Source organism: Anser anser, assembly GCF_964211835.1.
Source record: "Anser anser genome assembly, chromosome: 1".
NCBI lineage: Eukaryota > Metazoa > Chordata > Aves > Anseriformes > Anatidae > Anser > Anser anser.
In genome coordinates, this window is record NC_139720.1 from 191,581,932 (window position 1) to 191,601,436 (window position 19,505).

General features: G+C 44.0%; 1 protein-coding gene across 10 annotated transcripts in view; it reads left to right on the top strand.

Annotated features, from left to right (window-relative positions):
- Positions 1-18,479, top strand: part of ATP8A2 (ATPase phospholipid transporting 8A2) — a 323,970-nt gene extending 305,491 nt beyond the window's left edge. For all 10 annotated transcript variants that reach the window (XM_083816134.1, XM_083816139.1, XM_083816136.1 and 7 more), the window contains 2 exons: positions 8,756-8,847; positions 16,669-18,479. In XM_083816134.1, the coding sequence (XP_083672260.1) occupies positions 8,756-8,847; positions 16,669-16,766 (190 nt within the window). In that variant the 3' untranslated portion in view covers positions 16,767-18,479. The remainder of the gene's footprint in view (positions 1-8,755; positions 8,848-16,668) is intronic.
- The last annotated feature ends 1,026 nt before the right edge of the window (positions 18,480-19,505 follow it).

Consider the following 19,505-nt stretch of genomic DNA (forward strand, 5'->3'; position numbering starts at 1 on the left):
GGACAAGAAGACAAAAAGTTGTACTAGATATTGAATACTTAGTGGACAATTTCAAAATACTTAAGCTTAAAGAAAAACAATTTGGTTCGTGTTTTGGTTTTTGTTTTTTCCAAATCAACCAAATGTCCTGGGCTTTGCTCTAAATTGTATCCAGACACTTTCAAAACTCATCAGTCTTTGTTGTTGCTGCAAGCTGTTGTTCTCCTTTTCTTTAGGGAAAAAAAAAAACGCTAGAGAAAAATGGTAGGAAAGGGTTTAGAGTTTTTGATCGCAAGTTATTTTATGTTTACTCAAAATGTGTTTTAAAAACAAATCAAAACACCACACCTGTGTGTATAGAGCAAGCATGGAAAACTTCAGCCTCCAAGGTGACTACTTCTGAAAAAATATGAGTGACTAGGAAAAGAATGTTATGATTGCAACTGTATTGCCACCTTATCTGTAGAGGATACGACCAAGCACCCACTAGACTAAGTGCAAAGTGAGGCACTTAAGGACGAGAAGTAAACAGCACTGATACTGAAGGGAGGGTAGTTGAAAAGCACCAAGTCATACTTAGCCATTTTTGCCTTTCAGAGGTTTAAATTGAATCAATTTCCACATTTTGGAAAGGCTGAAGGCAAAATTGAGCAGCTTCAGCTTTATGTTAACTGGCTTTGGGACAGCTGACAGTGAGGCCTAGGCCTACCCCTACCCCCAAGTTATGAAGTGCATAAACACATGCTTAATGTTTCCAGTGCTTACAAATGGAAGGCACTCTGACTAGAGAGATCTCATTTATTATTGTCTTAGGCTTGTTGGTTTTCAGAGAGGCATGTGATGTTTTATGTCTGATGTTTTTTTAATGGTGCTTTTAAAATGTGCTCGGTAATACCACCTTCTGTTTGAAGTAGTAGGGTTGGAAAAGTTTAGGAATAGCAGCCTTGAAAATGAAGGCTAGAATGCATTGTCCAAATGATTTCAGAAGTCATGGGAGGAATCTGCTTGTTTTTTCTCCATTAGGACATCAGTAATGACAAAAGAAAATATAAATCATCCTTGCTTGTCACCCAAAGGAAAGCTTTGTTCTTCTTTTAGCCATACGACTTTAAGGACCAACTCGAAGAGGATTTTGTGGGCGTAGAGTGGAGAATTTGGTCCCAAAACTTAGCATACAGCCCTAGTGTTGCACATGGGGCTGGCAGAAACCCATGATGTGCCTTGGCGTGTCTGCTGCTGTGAGGTGGTTCTGTGCTGGCACGAGGGGGTTTGGTGATGTGGGTAGACCCATGTGCACCTGGCTGGGGGCCTGCTGCAGGCTGGCTTCTGTGCTGGGGGGCCTGCATGCAAACCTCTGAGATATGATGGGAAAGGAAAGCTTCTGCTCTGGTAGAGTATCACACTACCAAAGCACAAGCTGTAATGACAGCATTTCTCCAGGGCATTTGAGAGGGCTATGGGTTTATGTGCCTATTTGCAGGTGCAGGGCTGGCCTAAGTGTTTCCCAGATCATTCTCCACCAACCGTGGTCATACGGTCCCATCCTTGCCACATCTCCTCAGTTGGATCAGCTCAGCTGTTCATGGTTCCACAGGATATATGAACCGAAGGAAGTGGGATGATGTGGGGAGCGCAGTCAGGTTCTCCAGCTGCTCCTGAACAACTCCTGAACAGTTGCAGCAGGGTGGATGATAGGTGCAGAAGCTGCTGAAACCATCGGTGACCACAAAGGATGTCTTCGGAGCTTCCACCAGAGTTGCCTGACACTGTTAACCTCCACACGTCCAGGCAGGATGAACAACTTGCAGTGGCTGTGAGCAGAGCTCGGTGCCACGCGTTGCAGACCTGGAGAAGTCACCACTGCTTGGCTGCTCGGTGTGCTCCAAGTTGGTGTTGAGAGGCTGCACATCCAAACACATCTGATGCTTACATACTTGGCTGGACAATGTCAAAAATAACTTGTAAAGAAGGCAAGTTCCTTAAAAAGCCACCTTCTGTCTCAAGAAAGGGAGTTCTCACCTGTGGCAGACGTATACTTGGGAAGCAGCTGAGGAGAGCTGTTGAGGTAACACCACCTGGAGATGTTATCCCATGGCAGGACGCAATGCCTCCAGCTTCCCTGGGCAGTCAGTTCTTGCTGAACCCTTAGCCAGGACTTGGCACTCCCTAGAGCCTGGCTGTGTTGGTGCAGGAGTTGCCTGTGATAGGTAACTTCTTGCACCTCTCAGCCTGCAAGTGGTACGGGCCACGCTTCCCTGTGCTGTGTGCTTGGTCTTCTAGCCACAGCCTGGTCTTCTAGACCCTTTGGTCTTCTAGCCACAGCCTGTTTTTTGTTGGTGGCTCACCAAGTATTTACAGAAGAAGGCAGAAGGGGCTTGGATTTGGATGTCTCCTTATTTCAGCTGCATCCTGAGTGATAAAGCAGTGTGTGTAGACACTGACTCAGCAAAGAAAATGCTGATTTTTGTTTTGCCACTTAAAAATCTCAGACACTTCCTTGTGAAATGCTCTGGAGATTTCCTTTGATTACACTGCAGCTTCATTATCAGTAATGCCTGTTTGCCTTTTAAATTAAAAAGACCTCCTACCCTGATTGACCTCATAGTAAAACATTCCTGCAATCCAACGACAGATAACCAAAAATAACATCTCCCCTTCGTGGATCAAGGCAGAGAAACCAGAAGAAGCCCATAGCTGCTACTTTGACTATTCTGTTGGAGGGCCATTTCTTTTTGTGATACCTCCATCCTCTGGGCTTTGGAGGCGTATTTGCTCAGGGTGCAACTTCCACGTGCGCAGCCCTTTCTTCCAAAGCCTTGGGGTTGTTCTGGGTATGTGAGTGTACAGGGTTTTGCCAAATCCTCAGCTTCGGTGTGACTCGCATTTGAGCATACTTGCACGCTTGCTCAATTTTGAGCTCCTGGTCTGTAAGAAAGTTTTTTTTTTCCATTCTCCTTATGCCAAGTCTGCGCTCATTGTCATCTCTCTGCCCGCTGCATAACTGCAGTTTAACAGCTCCGTTACGTGAATTTGAGTAATGCACTTGAGCCTAAACTGGGAGAAAACAAGTTAAATCAAGGCCTGTGGCTGTGCTGGGGAGTGCAGTCAGGCAGCGGGGAGTATGGAGTACATGAGGAAGACAAATAGGTCTCCTCGGGCCAGTTACAAAGGTGCGGGCACAGCCTCTGCCTGGCTTGCATTACTCTTTGTCCATCAGAGCCATGACTGACACTGCTTCAGCAGCGTTACGGAGCTCTAAAGGTGAGGGATGGAACTGGTGAGAAGTGAATGCGTCCTCAGGAATAATTGGTATGTTCTAGCAGCTAGGGAGGGGTCTGCGAGCCCCCCCCCCATGCCGTGCCAGGTCATCGTGATGTAAAATTCGTCACACCTGAACCTCTAATTAACCTTTAGGAGAAACTTAATGGAGTTTGAGAACCAAGAGATTGAAATGAAAATCAACAATCTGCTTGTAAATGGCTCGGTGATTGATTGATCAAAGCTGGAGGAGTCTGGTTGTGTCAGACCTTTTTTCTTTCTCTTCATATTTTATGTTGATGCAGCTTTCAGAGACAGAATCACGTCAACAAAGAAACAACAAACTTGTGTAAATTACTGTATGGAACGTATGGAAGAAATTAATTACCGTGTTTTATTTCTAAATTATAAAAAGGGAGAGAGCAGCATCCTCTTCGCCCCTCAAAATCAGATCCGCAGCTGAAGATGTCAGGGACAGAAACTTCTGATCTTTTTACTTGTTCAGCCACACTGGATGTTTTGCAATTTTTTTTTTCTCTTCTCCCCTTCCTCCCTGCTGTTGTAGTGCAATGACAGCAAGTTCCAGGATGTAACTTGCACCAGGAGATGAAAGCAAGCAGCTAGGGCTGCTTGGAGAACGAGGTGCTTAACAGAATGTGATAGTGGGGAATAAAGCTGCTAAACAAGGGTTCATCTTCTGTGCCATTTGAAAGTGCATATGGGTAGGAGGAATGCCATAGAATTAAGGACAGAATTTCAGCCTGAGCTTTGCAGGGTTTTCTGGTTTAAACCAAGCTGTACAGTGATTTATGTTGCTGATGCCATGGCAGTAGCATATGGGGATTTATAAGGGGATTTATAGCTATTGAAATGATGGGGAAAACTTCCACATGCTTTCTTGTCTTTCTGGGCTTACCCATGAGGGTAACACTGGGTGTGCTGAACTGAACAGCCATGCCTCTGCCATTGGTTCATCGGGTGCTATTAAAGTGGAGAGACGGCAGCTGGAATATAAACATTTCTGTGTTTTGTGTAGTTTTTAGCAGCCTTAGTGAGGCTTCAGTGATAGCTCAAGTCTGCCTTCAAGAAAGTGGAAAGGCAGGAAACAAAACCAAATCATTTCATACATGTCTGACCAGATTCTGAATGATCCAGAAGGGCAGCAAGTCAAAAACAATAGCAGCTAAGCATCTTTGCCCATTTGGTGTGCCTGTGCCTTATATCTCCAGTAGTAAATCATAATAAAACACAAACTCATTTCATAAGACTTTGGTTCATGTGAGAGAAGGGGGGGAGGCCTTGAATTTTTATTTATTTGTTTATTTTTAAGCTAAACTGTGCGTGTTTTCTCAGGGAAGATCCAGTTTTAAGAGACACCTGCATCCACTTTAACCTTCCCTTCTTTGTGAGTCCTGCTTTTGCCACCAGCCAATTAGTGAACTGGGGAGGGCATTCTGGATCAAGCTCTACCAAGTACGGCAAATCCTCATTAACACTAATTAGTGCTCAGTAGGTTAATTGGTGGTGAAGCTCATCTTTTTTTAATTACTTGAGCAAATGAGCCAGCGGGACCTTGTGGTCAGCTTTGAATTATTCTGTTTGTTTTGATGCTCCTCATTTGAATGTGTAAAGCCAGATGTTTGTTGCCTGGATTTAAGGGCTGCTTGCTTTTGTGAGGAGTGAGAGGAGAACACACAAAAATAAAATGAAAGTCTCTGTTGACACCTCAGAGCAACTCAGATGTAAAAATGGAAGAGTTATTTTATTCATGGAATGGAAAATACTGTTTGTTATGAATTAACATGATGACTTTAGTTCACCTTTTAATTTGGTATCCACTTACCGAATTTGTGGGCTCAAGTCATCTTGGTCCTCTGAGGGAGCCATTGAAAGATATTCCTTGCACCAGATATTCTTTGTTATTGATAACAACTCTGTCTGGTTTTAGATTACCTGAATAATTAACCCTCAGAATTGGGACATTTTTCCTAGTTTTTGTTCTGAGCTCCTGTTTATTTTTTCTAGTACCAAGCATTTTGTCTGTGTGCTGTGTCCTGTGTGTAATTACAGATAGATGATGTTTCTCCCTTACCCCTTCCGAGGTCACTAACCAACCAACTTAAGCATATTTCACTGTCACTTTCCAGGTCACTGGCTCCCATCAGGATGTCTGGGTTTGTGATTTCTTTCACTCTGACAGCATTTTTAGGTCTTGAGTATAAACACAGCTACATCCAATATTCAGCACGTGATCTCGTTAACTTTTATTCTTTTGCTGTGATGCGTCTAAAGATGACATCCTTATCCTCTGGCTCCTTAGCCACTAGCATCCTTAGCCACTGGCTCACAGTGACTGGAAAGCAGATTTAACACTTAGAATCACAGCTCATGCTCAGGATTGATTTACAAGCAATATTTTTGTGGGCAAGGACTAATCTTGTGTCTTTGTGGGATTCTGAGGTCTTCGCTAGTTTTGTGCTATAGCGGAGGAAGACTGAGAAGTCTTTATTTTTTTTGTTACCTGATGGCAGCAGCAGAAAACCTCTTCTGAAAGCAGGGACTCGGTATCAGTGCAAACACTGGTGTAGTTAAGTAATCCACTTAACTTCACTTTTATTTTCCTTTCAGGGTTTGCATTGGGAGATCTAAAATCTGTTAATAAATCAAATACGTACCCGTTTCTGAAGAGCTGTGTTGCATTTACTACTTCGTATTAAGAGCTCATTTTATATTGCTTGACTGGTCTTGACTTGTAGCGTGTTTAATCATCACTTGCACTTAAACCACAAATGCTCTAATTTTTCCTTGAGATTTTCTTCCTCTGCATAGACGAGATCCAATATAATTTCCCAAACGGGAAAAACAGATGTGACTAGAGTTTTTGAAATTGCTGTTTATAATTAGCAATATCAAAGATAGTCTAGCTTTGGCTTCCTTAGAGCTGTAACGTGTCACTCATGTTCAGAAGTCCCTTGACAGCACGCTTTTCTCCCCACGTTGTATGTAGAAGCCCAAGGAGCTAACCATTAACGGCCTGTAGCAGAAAGCATCTTGTGCTTCATCTGTTGCTGTAGATGGGCAGAGAAAAATACTGTTCATCATGCCTTTTGTCGGCTTGATTAACTCAATTCTCAGTGTCAGAATTTTGTGGCAGATGTTGTTACTTGTCTTTTAGAGCTACCAGTTTTGATCAGTTCAAGATCCACGGTTTAAGTAGTCTCTGGTTCTCCTGGTGAGATGGGTGGACCCAACCTGTATGTTCTCCTTTACCTGCAGAAGATGAGCAAGTATTCCACTTGTGTCACTCACAGGCCACTAGTACATTCTGAACGTTTTGCTACCCGTGGTCAGTGCACTTCCAAGTTACCAGCAGTCTTCTGCAGTCAGCAGGAGGTTGCTCAACAGAGCACTGCTGGTTAGTACCTGCACCAGTAACTCTGGGTTCTGGAGGCGGTCAACTCTGTAAGCCTAAGTTTAGAGAAATTTCATGTCTCACTTTGTGCCTGCCATCCCCTTGTCTGATAGTCCTTTGTAGTACACACGTTCTATTCTGCTGCCTGCTTAGAGCAGGTGGATTTTTTCTTTATATGGTTGGCTTTCTTTTACTCGGATTTCTTTTCCAAGTTGGATCTTCCAAGATCTTCAGAAGCTTCTGCACTGTAACCCTAATTCATTCTTCTTTGAATGCGTGCAGATCTTAGGATCCAAGAGCTCTTAAAAGTTTTTTGATGCTTTCAGTTGGTATCTGTAGTTTTGCTTCCAAATCCTTCATCAACATCTACTGAAGGAAAATACTACCTAGGAAATACTACTGACTTCAGACAGGGAAAGCAGCCGGGTGTATCTGTTGTAGGTGTGATTCTGCTGTGGCAAGGGAAGGAGGAGAAGAGACCAAGTGTCTGAAAATACTGACAATTTTAAAAGATTTTTAAGGAAGGGTCCATAGGATGTACAATTTCCTAACCTGGGTGGCTGGGCTTAGAGACCATAGGAAAAAAAACAAAGGGGTGGGGGGGGTGGGGGAGGGTGGGAGGATTGATCCCTTACTTTCCTGGGCATCCAGTTACACACTGAACATGGGACTGTGAGTCTGGATATTAACCTAATGGAATATTAAGTGGAATATAAGCCTGCACGGCTGGGTTACACGTTATAGACGTCTCGGAGACTCTTTGCTTACTTTCTTGTTTGAAGTTAGCAAATTGCTTCAATGAAAGGGAGTTGTTTGTGTAAAGCTGTTGTGAGCTCGTTGGCAGCAGCAGCTGTGCTTGTTGGGATTTCCATTTCGTATACCAAATATATGTGAGCTTGTAATCTAACCCAGAAAAGATACCAACGTTTGCCTTTCAGATGTATATCTACATTTGCCATGTAACCAGTGGAATTACTTGTGAATGAAGGCATGAAAAAAACAAGCAGACTTCGAAAATGGAAGCAGGCAGTGTAAATGTGGTGTAAATGGGATAAAGGAACTGCCAGGAGCAGCGCTAGCAGGCAGATCCCTTCTGTGTACTATCTCCATCTCAGTGTTAGGAATAGGTGTGAGACGGGGGAAAAAACAATCCAGTCCCTCAAACTAGGAACTAAAATAGACTATAATATGTATTTCCTAATAATCTGATATACAACAGTTACTGGAGGCTCCAGTTCAAAAAGGTTTGGATACCTGCGCTGTTTAAAACCCTATTGCACTTTATGCCACTTGCATACATAGTTACGTGCTTTGAAAGGTCAGAACCTTAGCCGCTGTCCCTCTATTCTGGGCTTAAAGTTCATGATGAAATGAGTAGTTTTTGTAAAAATCAGAGTGGAGAGGAGCTCTAATGACTCGTATGCGTATGTTAAATCCAGTCAGTTTTCTCTTTCAACTGATTGAAAAGCTTATTTTATTTTTCACCCAAAGTTTATGTTTTTACTTTTGGTGAATTCAGGCCTTTAACATGAACTGTATAAACCAAAGAGGGCTTTTAACCAAAAGCTGGATAGAAAGTTTTCTTTCTGATGTTGGAGGTGAAAAAAAAATGAAAACCTTCTTCAGAAGTCAAAATTAACAATGGTGCCGCCTTTGGTTGTTTGGGGCCATTTTGTTGGTGTGATAGAAGCCTTTTACCATGTGTTAAGCCCCAATTCATTGCGTTTTCTCTCTAAGACGGTTTGTGGGTGCTACGATTTGTGTACATAATACTCAGAAGTCTTTTAAATGTTCTATATTGCTTGATGTGTCAGAAATTTGATATGGCTTGTAACATTTCATCAACATCACACATTCAGAAATCACAATGGTTGTGATGTTAGGGATGGATGAACTAAATGTAAACTCTAAAAAGTGGCCTTAGAAAGGAGGCGTTTCCATTATTAGAGCGTGCTCTTGATAGTGTGCAATTAAAAAAATATATATCATGCTGCAACCATCTCAAATACTGACAAAGTTAAAGCTGCCAATACTTTGAATATAGTTGACTTTTATCCTGAAATTACCTGGTTACTCACTGATGTATTTATTTTTTCTCTCCCTCAGTGTGAACGAACGTGATCATTTGTTAAAAAGGCTCGGCAGGAAAACTCCTCCGAGCCTTTTCCGTGCTCATTCTGTCCAGCAAAGTGTATCGCGTAAGTAATGGTTGGCGTATGCGTGTGTGTTTCACAGCAGTCAGTCCCAGATGAGTGAAGCAAAGGGTGATTACTTTTTAATTAAATTGTAGGTAGAGATAATCTAGTGCAGAGGCTGAGCTGCCAACCAAGAGACATGCATTTGGAAGTGGAATTAGTGTATTTGGCCCTAGGCAAGCAGAGCTCAAATGTGGATAATTCCCTGGGATCCAATCAACAGGCCCAAATGACAAAATCCCAATATGCAGATTCTCTACATGTAAAATCCTGATAGTCTCAAGAATGCTGTAAAATCAAAAGCTCTGCAGGATAAAATAAATGTTGTGATAGAGCCTAGCCTAAATAGAAATGGCTTCTTTATGAATCGAGTCTTATTAGCTGTGGTTAGCTGAGAATACAGTGATATTTCGAGGATGCCACTTGGGAGCTGTGTATGTTTCTGATGAGGAAAGCCAAGGCATGCAGAGCTGCCTCGCTCCTCTCCCTCTTTGTCATCCTTTGGGAGGAGAGAGGCAACCTCACACCTTTTCACTGCTGCTATTTGGAATAAATTGCACGTTGAGGTCATCCATTTATTCATCATCCTGGAGGAACAAGACAGGCCTTTACCTGCTAGACCTGAGGTTTTTTGCTCAGCTTACTAAAGAGATAGCCCCCCAGCATGCAGCACTGCTGCTCACAGGGCAAGGGGCAGGCACGCAGGATTTGGGTTTTGTATCACTGTTGCAATGTGAAGTTACACCTTTGACTGTTTAAGAATCCCAGGAGCTAATTTGAGTCCACGCTCACTTGTTGGCTGCATCCTTTTCTGTGGCAGAAATGTTGTGGTTTGGGGGTCATGGAAGCAGGGCTGGGATTTGAGAACTCAGATGCCTGAGGTGTTCCTCTTTTCTACAGGGAATTAGACCAGAGTGGGTGGGACAGTGACGGATCTGCTTGTCTTTGTCCTTTGTAGAGCAGCTGTAAGGCTGTTAGTGTCAGAGGGATATAGGGTCTTTAGCAATCAATCCCATTGCTCTTGGCAAAGGTGACGGATGTACAGAGCAGCCCTGTGAACCGTGTCCTTCTTCCAGGTTTTAATCCTTTGTGTCAAGGAGCCAGGGATGTTGACTGCAGCTCTGCTGTGGGCGCACAAGCACACTCTTTGAGGAAATTCCACAGGAGATGATTGGCAGAAGAAGTCAGTAAAATACATAAATAAGTTGCTGTCGAGGAACTCCGCTGTAGAGACTTACCACAGTGCAAAAAGGAGATACACCAGTAGTGACAAGTCAGGCTTGATATGTGCTTTTAGTTTGGTAGAACACATCATCGGGTTGTAAGTAAGTGGATAGCTATTGGGAAAGAAAAATGAGATATCAAAATAAACCCTAATTTGGATAACCAGCTTCCCTATTAAATGCAAATGATTAAGTGCTAAATGAGTCAGGACAGGTTACAGTCAGCCGTCTGCTTTTCACATGAATGTAAATTCTGATTGTGAAACTGTTAGGTTTGAAAGACTCTTTTTATGGTGTATCCATGATTCTTTAAAGCTTCCGTCATCTCTTGTCAAATGTTATTTTCAAATGTTGCATAGCTGCTATATGTACAAGGCCATGTGAAATTCAGGGAACATGTGTGCTGTTTTCACAGCCCTAAATTGTAAAAGTGTTTACTAAATGCTAGAAATCTTCAAAGCAAAGGATTGATGAATAGGGCAGTTGCCTTGACTTGCTGGGCCAATATCTTAAATCACACTACATGCACTCCGTTTGAAGTCTTGAATCGTTTGTGTGTTATTACCAGGCTCCAAGTTCCCAGCCTGTGAAGGCCACTTCTTCCAAAAATTGCTTGTGTGACTTCAACTCAGAATCTGACACTTGCATATAAAACATGAAAATGGTTTGTTTAGATAGAGCTGACAAAGGCTTAAGCAAATCAACTGCCTTGGTCCCAATGAGGAAGAAAAATGAGGTTAAAATTCCTAGCACAGATTGTAAAGATGCAGTACTAGTTTGAGATTCACTGTATTTTGCTGTTGACAACAGTTTCCAGGTTTTTGGTGAGGAAGCAACGCCTATAAAACTTCATTTCCAATCACATGGAAATTAGTTAAGTGCTAGAAAAATATCACAAGGAGTTTCAGAGCTACTTCTAGCAGTCTACAAGGTCAGAGGGGAGAACGGTGGGGGTAAGTCACACAGCCCTGTGTTGGAAGACACAAGCTTGCTCGGTGTGCCCCATGGCTTGCTGTTGGAGCCATCCCCTACCCAAAAGCATTAGCACAACACTAGACTTTATGCCACTGTCATGAGGCTTTCAGTGGAAGAATTGTAGATGGTTGTCCAGCCCACGTGCTGAGGTCAGGCCTTGGCAGTGGAGTCTCGTTGGCAGTGGTGATGGCACCAGGCTGGGTGCAGTGCGTGGCGAAATCGCAGGTTGCCCATTCCCATCTGCTTTCTAAAGCCCCTTAAGAGTGAGCAGGAAACGCCACCAGGCTCCACTCAGATGTGTCTTAGGAGCCTTCCCTTTAGTGTACCGTTGGGCTCCTACTCTAGGGAAGGAGCAGTAATGATTCCCAAAAGCTTTGTCTCAGAGGGTTTGTTGGCAATGACATATTTTCCAGGCAAACTTTTTCCAAGTCTCCATCCAAACTACGTCTTTCCTTTTTTTTGTTCTGACTTTATAAAAGTAGCATCTCCTTTAGACAAGATCTGTGAATACCTGTGGTGTTTTACCCTGCCAGACAGCTGAATGCCACCACAACCGCTCTCTCGCTCCCCCTCCTCAAAAGAAAAGGGAGAGAAGAAGGTATGATGGAAAGGAAAAGGCTCAAGAGCTGAGATAGGGATAATTCAATTAAAGAGCAAGCAAAAAAAGCAAGCAAAGGCCATGAGGAAACAAAGAGGAAAAAAAACCTTGTAATTTTCTGCTTCCCATCCATGAGCGATGCTTGGCCACGTCCTGGGAAGCAGGGCCTCAACACACACAGTGGTGATTTGGGAGGACAGACGTTTTCATAATAAAAGCTCCCCTTCTCCCTCCCCTTTCCCAGCTTCTGTGGCTGAGTGTGACACCACACGGTGTGGAATATCCCCCTGGTTGCTTTAGGTCAGCTGCCCTGGCCGTGTCCCCTCCCCACCTCTCGCCCACCCCCAGCCTGGGGCTCTGGCGGGTTGCAGGGAGTCTTGGTGCTGTGCCAGCCCTGCTCAGTGATGGACACAACCCTGGTGGGATATCAGGGCTGTTCTAGCTACAAGTGCAGAGCACAGCGTTGTTTGGGCTGCTGCAGGGAAGGTTAACTCCATCCCAGCCAGAGCCAGCACAATACCTGAGGCTGCCCTTGAGCCCCCTGACACCTCCTTACATGACTGGCCTCTGTCACCTGTGTCCCCAGAGCCTGGGAGGAGGACAGGAAGGGTGATGCTCTCCCACTTGCTCAGGTGCCCTCATCCCTGGCTGTCCCTAAGGAATGCCTCATACAATCCCTCCAGTGCTGTTTCGCTCCTGTAATTCAGAATGACCAGCAGCGTTCAGTTGTCCTATGTCTCTGCACGCTCTTAAAATCAGAGCTGAATCCCGCTCTCGCTAAGCACTGCTCTGGCAGAGCTCCCCCCGAAATGCACAGAGCTTTGCCTGGACGAGGATTGCTGGGCTTGGCCCAGATTTCCTAGGCTAGCAAAGAAAATCCCTCTTCCCTTGACAGAATACGGTGATTGCATAGGGTAAACCCGAACGCAGAGCGTATGGTTTGCACCTTATTAATCAATGGAGAAAAAGCACCTGACAGCTGAGGTTCGTTTCACAGTATGGGGGCTGGCAAATAATAAATAATAATAATGTGTTCATGCTGAGGGCTCTAATCCCACCATTTATTCTCCACTAGCAGACACCTTCTTCCTCTCGCTTTTCTCCTGGTGCATTTTGATTTGAAAAACAACAGGGTAGCTACTTGAGATGCTTTTTAAACTCCGTTTCCTCTTACCTTGCATGTGTTTGAAATATACGTTCTGTATATTTTTAAAAGACAGCTACAGATTTGTTGAATATCAAGTGGAGTTGCAACCTTTTAAAATCAATTGAAGAAAAAGAAATTGGAATAATTAGCTTAGAATCAATGCCGTGGCATCGAGCTGTGTTTTCTACATGGAAACACCCATAAATTAGCGTCTGGGAGGACAGAGATGGGACCATTTGTTAGGAATCCCTCTTGGGTCCTTCAGAAAACATGGGCATAGTTTATCAGCAGGGAAATGAATGATTTCTGTAAGCATTACTCAGAGCATTCAAGATTTAAAGCAGCTTTCATTTTCCCAGGATAAGTGGAAGAGGGTTCCCTGAGAAGTCAAAGCTGAGTTAGCATTTACGGTTTAATTGGTAAATGTGAAGTGTGGCATCATTAAGTCTCCTTAGAAACAGTGCAGAGTCCAGTGTTGGGCCAGAGAAAGGATTTGGCTGGCCAGGTAATTCCCTAACGTTGATTCTCGTTTTGTCAGAGAGATTTTGGTATCTAAGATGCAACACCACCTAAAAGAGATTTAAAAAAAAAAAAAGTTAATTTTCATTTTAGTGGATTTGAATCTGGCCATTTTTCTCCCAAGACAAACAATATGATGGCAAAAGGCATCTTATACTTGGGACTGTACTAAACTGCAGTACCACTGCGTGTATGGAGTAAGGAAATGCCCAGGAAGGAAAGGTTTCTGCTAGGCTGCCGGTGAGAAAACATGTTTGTTTAGCAAGCCCATGGCGGTTCTGCTGTATCAGAGGAGTGCAAGGAGTAGGAGCCCTCTAAAAGAAATCCCTGAAGTGCCTAAAACTGTACAGAGTCCTTCAATGAGCAGATTTTCTGGAATAAAGAGTGTTGTGGTCCCTCTCTGGTCCTGATCTTGGAAGCGAGCGAGTTGTTGGGATGGCACGGTGTACTCCGCGTGTTCAGGACATACGCCGAGAGACAGTTTCTCTAATCCAGCATTGCACGGACCAGAACAGTCATTGTAGGGAACAGAAATCGATCCTGTTAAATTAGAAACCTGATGGACACTAGATTCTGATCTACTAATAGAGTATCAAAGCTTAAAAAAAAAAAAAAAAAAAAAAGGATGCTTTTAAAATTCAGTAGGTTGCCTGATAATATCTGGTACCAGTGAAACCTTAGATTTGATGAGAATGGGAATCTCCTCTTAACGAATGAGCCCCACTGACAGATATTTGTAAGTGCTCCTTTTCTCCACTAATAGAAAGGCTCCGAGTACAAAGCTTCTTCCTTCTGTAAGGGCCGGGAGCGGGTCGTGCCCAGAAAGCCCCCAAGAAGCGTGCTCCTTCCTCGGGCTGGAACAATGAGGGCCTTGTTCCCTGGGCAGGCTCCTAGGTGTGGTTTTAAAACCCGAGTTGGGGGAAAAGTTCAGACTTCCGAAAAAGTTCCCTGGTAACTGGCAGATGGAAACTTTCATTGTTTTTGGATGGGGTCTGAAAACAGTGGAAATGGAGAAGCTGCTTGGGGAGCCTGGGTAGGACCTGAGCGGTCCCAGCGTGTTCCTATCCTGCGAGGCACAGGCAGCTGCCTGAGCAGCCTGAAGCTCCAGCTTAATCATAATACAAATAAAAAAGCATAATATGAAATCATCTTCCTGCTTTGAGATCAACACTAAAAGTTTTCAACATGCTGCCAAATGTCGAGCTTTGACTGAATAGAGGCAACGTGCAAGTCTTGGGGTCGCAGCCTTTCCCATGATGTATGCACAAAACTCTCACTGCGGGTATTTCAGAGTGGATCAAGAACGTGAGAACGCCTCTGCTGTTGTTAACCATTGGTCATCTTAATGTAGCAAAAAAAATCAGGCTAAGGTGTTTTCTGCCAAATGATCTAAGTACAGCAAAGCCACCGTGATGCAGAGCAGGTTATGGGGCGCGGCTGTCAGTCTTTTAGGGCTTAAATTGGTGAAAGACTACGAGACTGACTTTCCATGGAGAATTTTGCCAAAAAAGCTAACAGCATACTGGCCCCTAGAGTGGAACAAGCCCACTGGAGGTATTGGTTTAGGTGTGAATCCCACCCTTTTTTAAATGAAAGCCTGTTTTGTAAATATTTCCTTTGCAGTTATCCAGCATGCACATACTTTTTTCCAGAAGTGTTTGCATTTTCTGAATATATTTTGTGAACCTTCAGCTAGAGGCAAGAAAACCCAACCTGTTCCTCTGCAGCCGTATGTATATTGGCAGGGAATTGCTCATGGAAAATAAAACGAAATGCCGGCATCAGTCTTGCAATGGGATCAAAGTTCCTACAGGGCTGCAATCACTCCAGGAGGGAAATGTGACTGCAGTTAGTTCTGGGTGATGCATTTCTGTTGGAATCTCCCCCATCTATGGGTGAAGGTTTCCTGCTGTGCTGTGGGTCAGGTCAGCTAACTGCTAGTGTGCCCTTCTGCTGTGGGAGTGCACGTTCTGCCTCCTGAGTTCAAATGGACAGCAAAGAGCCTGCCTTCAGAGGTGACATACCTCATTCTGTGGGAGAGGAGAAGACCCTCGCGATTATCGGAGCAAGGCTCGTCCCCAGTGCTGTGGGACTCTATTCCAGCCAATTCCCCTTGTGCCATGCTCCAGCCTTATCCCACTTGGGTACCTGATCTAGGGAGAATATGCCTTGAGCCTGTTAAGGGAGGAGGACTCCTGAAAGACAGGTCTTTGGGTAGTACTTGGGATGTCTGTCCTGCCTTGTCTGGTGCTGCACCTTTCTGCCCGGGGTAGATTTGGGGCAGGATTTCAGAATTCACGAGCTCCCACTCCCAGAGCTGCTTGGGGGAGATGGCACGTTCCCCACCCGTGAGCCATGGTGTCATTCTTAGGTTCTCCCCAGCAGAATTCACACCAACTAGCTCTTTCCTACTAAAAAGCCTTACCAAGGTTTGCATAGCCTGTGGTTTTCCTTTTTCTCCATATTTTGAAGCTATTCAAATCTCCCCTTCTCTTCCATTCTGATTACCCTTTTTTTTTGTGACAAACGCCTTTCCTTGGTGTCACAGAGACTATTCTCCTTTGCTCTGGTTTTCTGTTCAGAATTTTTCTGTAGGCTCATGTCTGGTTTAAATATTGCGTGGTGTTTCGCCATCTTAGCCCGTTAGCTGTTGTGGTGTTTTGCAGATGATGTCAGAAATGTCATTGACCTTGCCCACAGTACTTTGAAAGAATTCAGACACATTGCTCTTTTCATCTAAGTAATTTGTAGGGAGACCTAAGGACTGTGTTAGCTAGCAGGATTAACTTGTGGAAGGCAAAGACCTCTGGTGTATGTTGAAGTTTATTCTATTCAAGACGTAGGTGACTGGCCAAGAGAATCGAGGGTTTCTCGGTGCAACTTGTCAGATGACACCTGGAAACTTGTACAAAAAACAAATCCTGAATGGAGTTAAGACATAACTCAGATCCAGTTGTAGCGTGGATGTTTCCATGTTCCTCCAGGCCAACTGCTGATACCAAGCAGACCACAGAGTCAACCAAAAATGCAAATCTCTATCTGTGTGTTAAGTCCTTAAAGCTCTGCTGCCGTGGGAGTTAACCTGGTGTCCAAAATCTATCTGAAGTTTATTAGCTGGGTTAGCTCAGATGGAAGAGTCAACCACGTACACTAATGTGGCCTGGGGAGGGGAGCAGGAAGAGCTGGCAGCTGTCCTTCCAGTGCCATGTGGGCACCGCTGTAAATGACAGAAGTGCAGCACAGAAATGAAGATCATTGAGGTCTGTCATGTAACCAGTGATGCCTAGAGGTGTTCCTAAAAACAGGCTGTGCCTTTGAGCTGAACTCCAGTGATTTTTTTTCTTCTTCCTTTGCTTTTTCAGATGGGTATGCGTTTTCCCAGGAAGAACACGGTGTTGTCTCCCAGTCAGAAGTTGTTCGATCCTACGATACAACCAAAAGGAGAACAGAAATAGAATAAATGGTTCCTCACTTGATGGGTAGTGGGAATAATGGGATTTGGATCGATGCATCCACTCTTAATGCATTCTTGACTAGGGCTGGCAACAGCAGCCAAAACACCAGAGAACTCATTTCTGTGGCCTTAGCCAACAAGTTTCTGTATTCTCCCTGCAAACCTTGAATATTTATTGTGGGGGGAAATCATCGTTTGAATTCAGTTGCAAAGCTCTGCCTAAAGTTTTGTTTATGTTGTTACGAAGCATTTGACTGTGTTCTGTGAGGTGTGAAATTAAAAACAATGTTTTACCACTATTTAAAGCATCAGCATAAGGTTGTTCTGGGAGAAAAGTAGAAAATTTATGTTCCATGAGAAATCAGCCTTTGCTTAATTGGAACGGGGTGCTGAGACTTCCTGTTTGGTTACATCCAGACCAGGAGCACGTGGCTGCATGCAGACCTTATTCCCCGTAACATTCACTGATTACGAGATTTTCATTTAAATTTTTAACAGACAATTTGGCATAAATTTTATTTATTGCAGTGGAAACACAATCTGTAGCTAAAAACGCTTATTTGCCTTCTCAGGACAGAATAACACAATAGCAATGAATTACACAGAATCCTTCCTGCCCTCTTACAAGACTTATTAGGGCTCTATCTTAGCTTTCTGAAAACCGATTAATAGCTTACCCCCAAAGCCAGGATGTGAAAGTTGGAGGGCTTGCCAGGGCAGCTGCATTGAGTGTACAGCGTTCTGCACAAAAGTGAACTCAAATAGGTAACTCCGCAGCTTGTATTTGGCTGTGCTCTTCAGATTTAGCCTGGGATTCCCCTCCGTTGTCCCATTCCCATTGTAACAACAGAACAAAACAGACCAGAAAAGCTTTTCACGTCGCTAGGAAGAAGAGCATGTGCATCCACACAGCAGCCTACTGCTGCCATCCCAGAGGGGCATTCCTCTTGGACCCGGTAGGATGGGCTGGCAGGGGAAAGTCAGGAAAGGTTCACACACATGTGCCTGCACACACAGAGCTGGTCATTGTGAAGAGGAGACGGGCTGTTTGTTTGCTCAGCCAGAGCAGTCTCTTTTCTAGATCAGATCCATCGACAGGCTTCTGATGCTTCCACTTTGGAGCCCGGGAAGGAATGCTGGCTTCACCGACTCACTGGGAGTGGGGCAAGCGTGCTGCTGCATATATTTGAATTATGGAGAAAAAAAAAGAGAAAACAGGGGCATAAGTTAAAGCTGAAAGAGCCCTTAGAAAGCTTACACTGTCCTCCAGACAAGTTCTATTAATTTTAGTTGCCAAGCCACGTTTCTGAATAGCATAAAGTAAATAGTGCTGTGTTTTAGCCAGGTTTCATGGTTAATGTATGTACTACATCTGTGCGTTTAAAAAGTTGGCGCTGTGTTTTGCCCTATTGACCATCATCCAGAACTTTTGTTGATTTAAATATATCCGAAATCAATTTGAATGTGAGTATTTATGCTTAGCAAGGAGAGAGGGAAAAACAAAAACAAACCAAAAGCAGCCTGGCCCACTGGCTTCATCTTCCTGAAGGGCTGTAAGTAAATGCCAGCGCTCACGTGTGGCAGTTCAATCCCCAGTGCCACCCAGAGTCCCCAGCCACGTTTAAAAGCACCAGGCAGGATGGCTCAGAGGGAAAAGTCGTCACCTTCTTTCTGCGCTGCTAATGAGACAAATGTGCAATAAAGGAAAATCACAAATAATTTTGCCGTAGGCATGAATGTCAAGGGGCCAAGTGTGTGTGTGTGTGTGTGTGTATAATTTTCTGGGAGGTGACTTTTGTTTAAAGGCGGGAATACTTGGGGAGAGAATAAATAAGGGGAGGCTAAACCTGATCCCAGGAGCTTTTAAATCTTAATCCTGATCTAACCTTTTAAACAGTCTCTTTTATTTGGAAACAAAATCTATTTAGGAAATGCATGGTGTCCTCGAAACTGCTAACTGCTTCTTCCTTTTGTAACACCACAAGTAAAATTAACTTCCCACTGAGACAAAGTGAGATCAGCTTAGTCTTTGTACTCTAAGCCACACACTAAACATTGGTATGTAAACAATTTGGAGGCTTTTCATGAAGGTACTGGAGGAAAAAGAAAAAAAAAGAAACTTTTTAAAACCTCTGAATAATGAAGAAGGGCAAATAAATGTATTGAGCAGAGAACAGAAAGGAGCCTGGAGTCTTTTCTGTTCTTAACTTAGTGCAACAAAAGTTTTACAGAGCATAATGAGAGGTGCTGGGGAGGAGCAGCTGTCACTGACGTGATTTATTTTATTAGTGCAGACTATGGGCTGTATCATTTTGACCTCTCTGTAAATTGAGGTCAGTGAGTGTCACAAACACAACCCCTCCCTCGAGTGAATGGTGGCTTAGGCCGAGGTACGTGTGTTGGGTGTCAGCTCGATGGAAATTGCACATGGGGTTTGTCACACGGCTCTACAGTATGTGACACCGGGGCTGGGGGGGCAGGCTTTATCGTCACTGTACGGCCTGAGTCCCTATCTGACTTAATCCTGCGGAGCCCACCCAGGTCAGGACCCGGCATTCTTCTTGTTCTTTGGAGTCATTACGGGAATTAATCCGTTGTAATTTGCTGTAGCCTGCCTGTTGGAGTTGCTGGCCATCGTGAGCAATGATGAGGTGTATTCCGGTGTCGTGTCAGCAGAAGGAGAGGGGCAGCTGTGCTGTATCACCAGAATGCCTTGTTCATTAACGCAACTTCATGTAGCAGTGA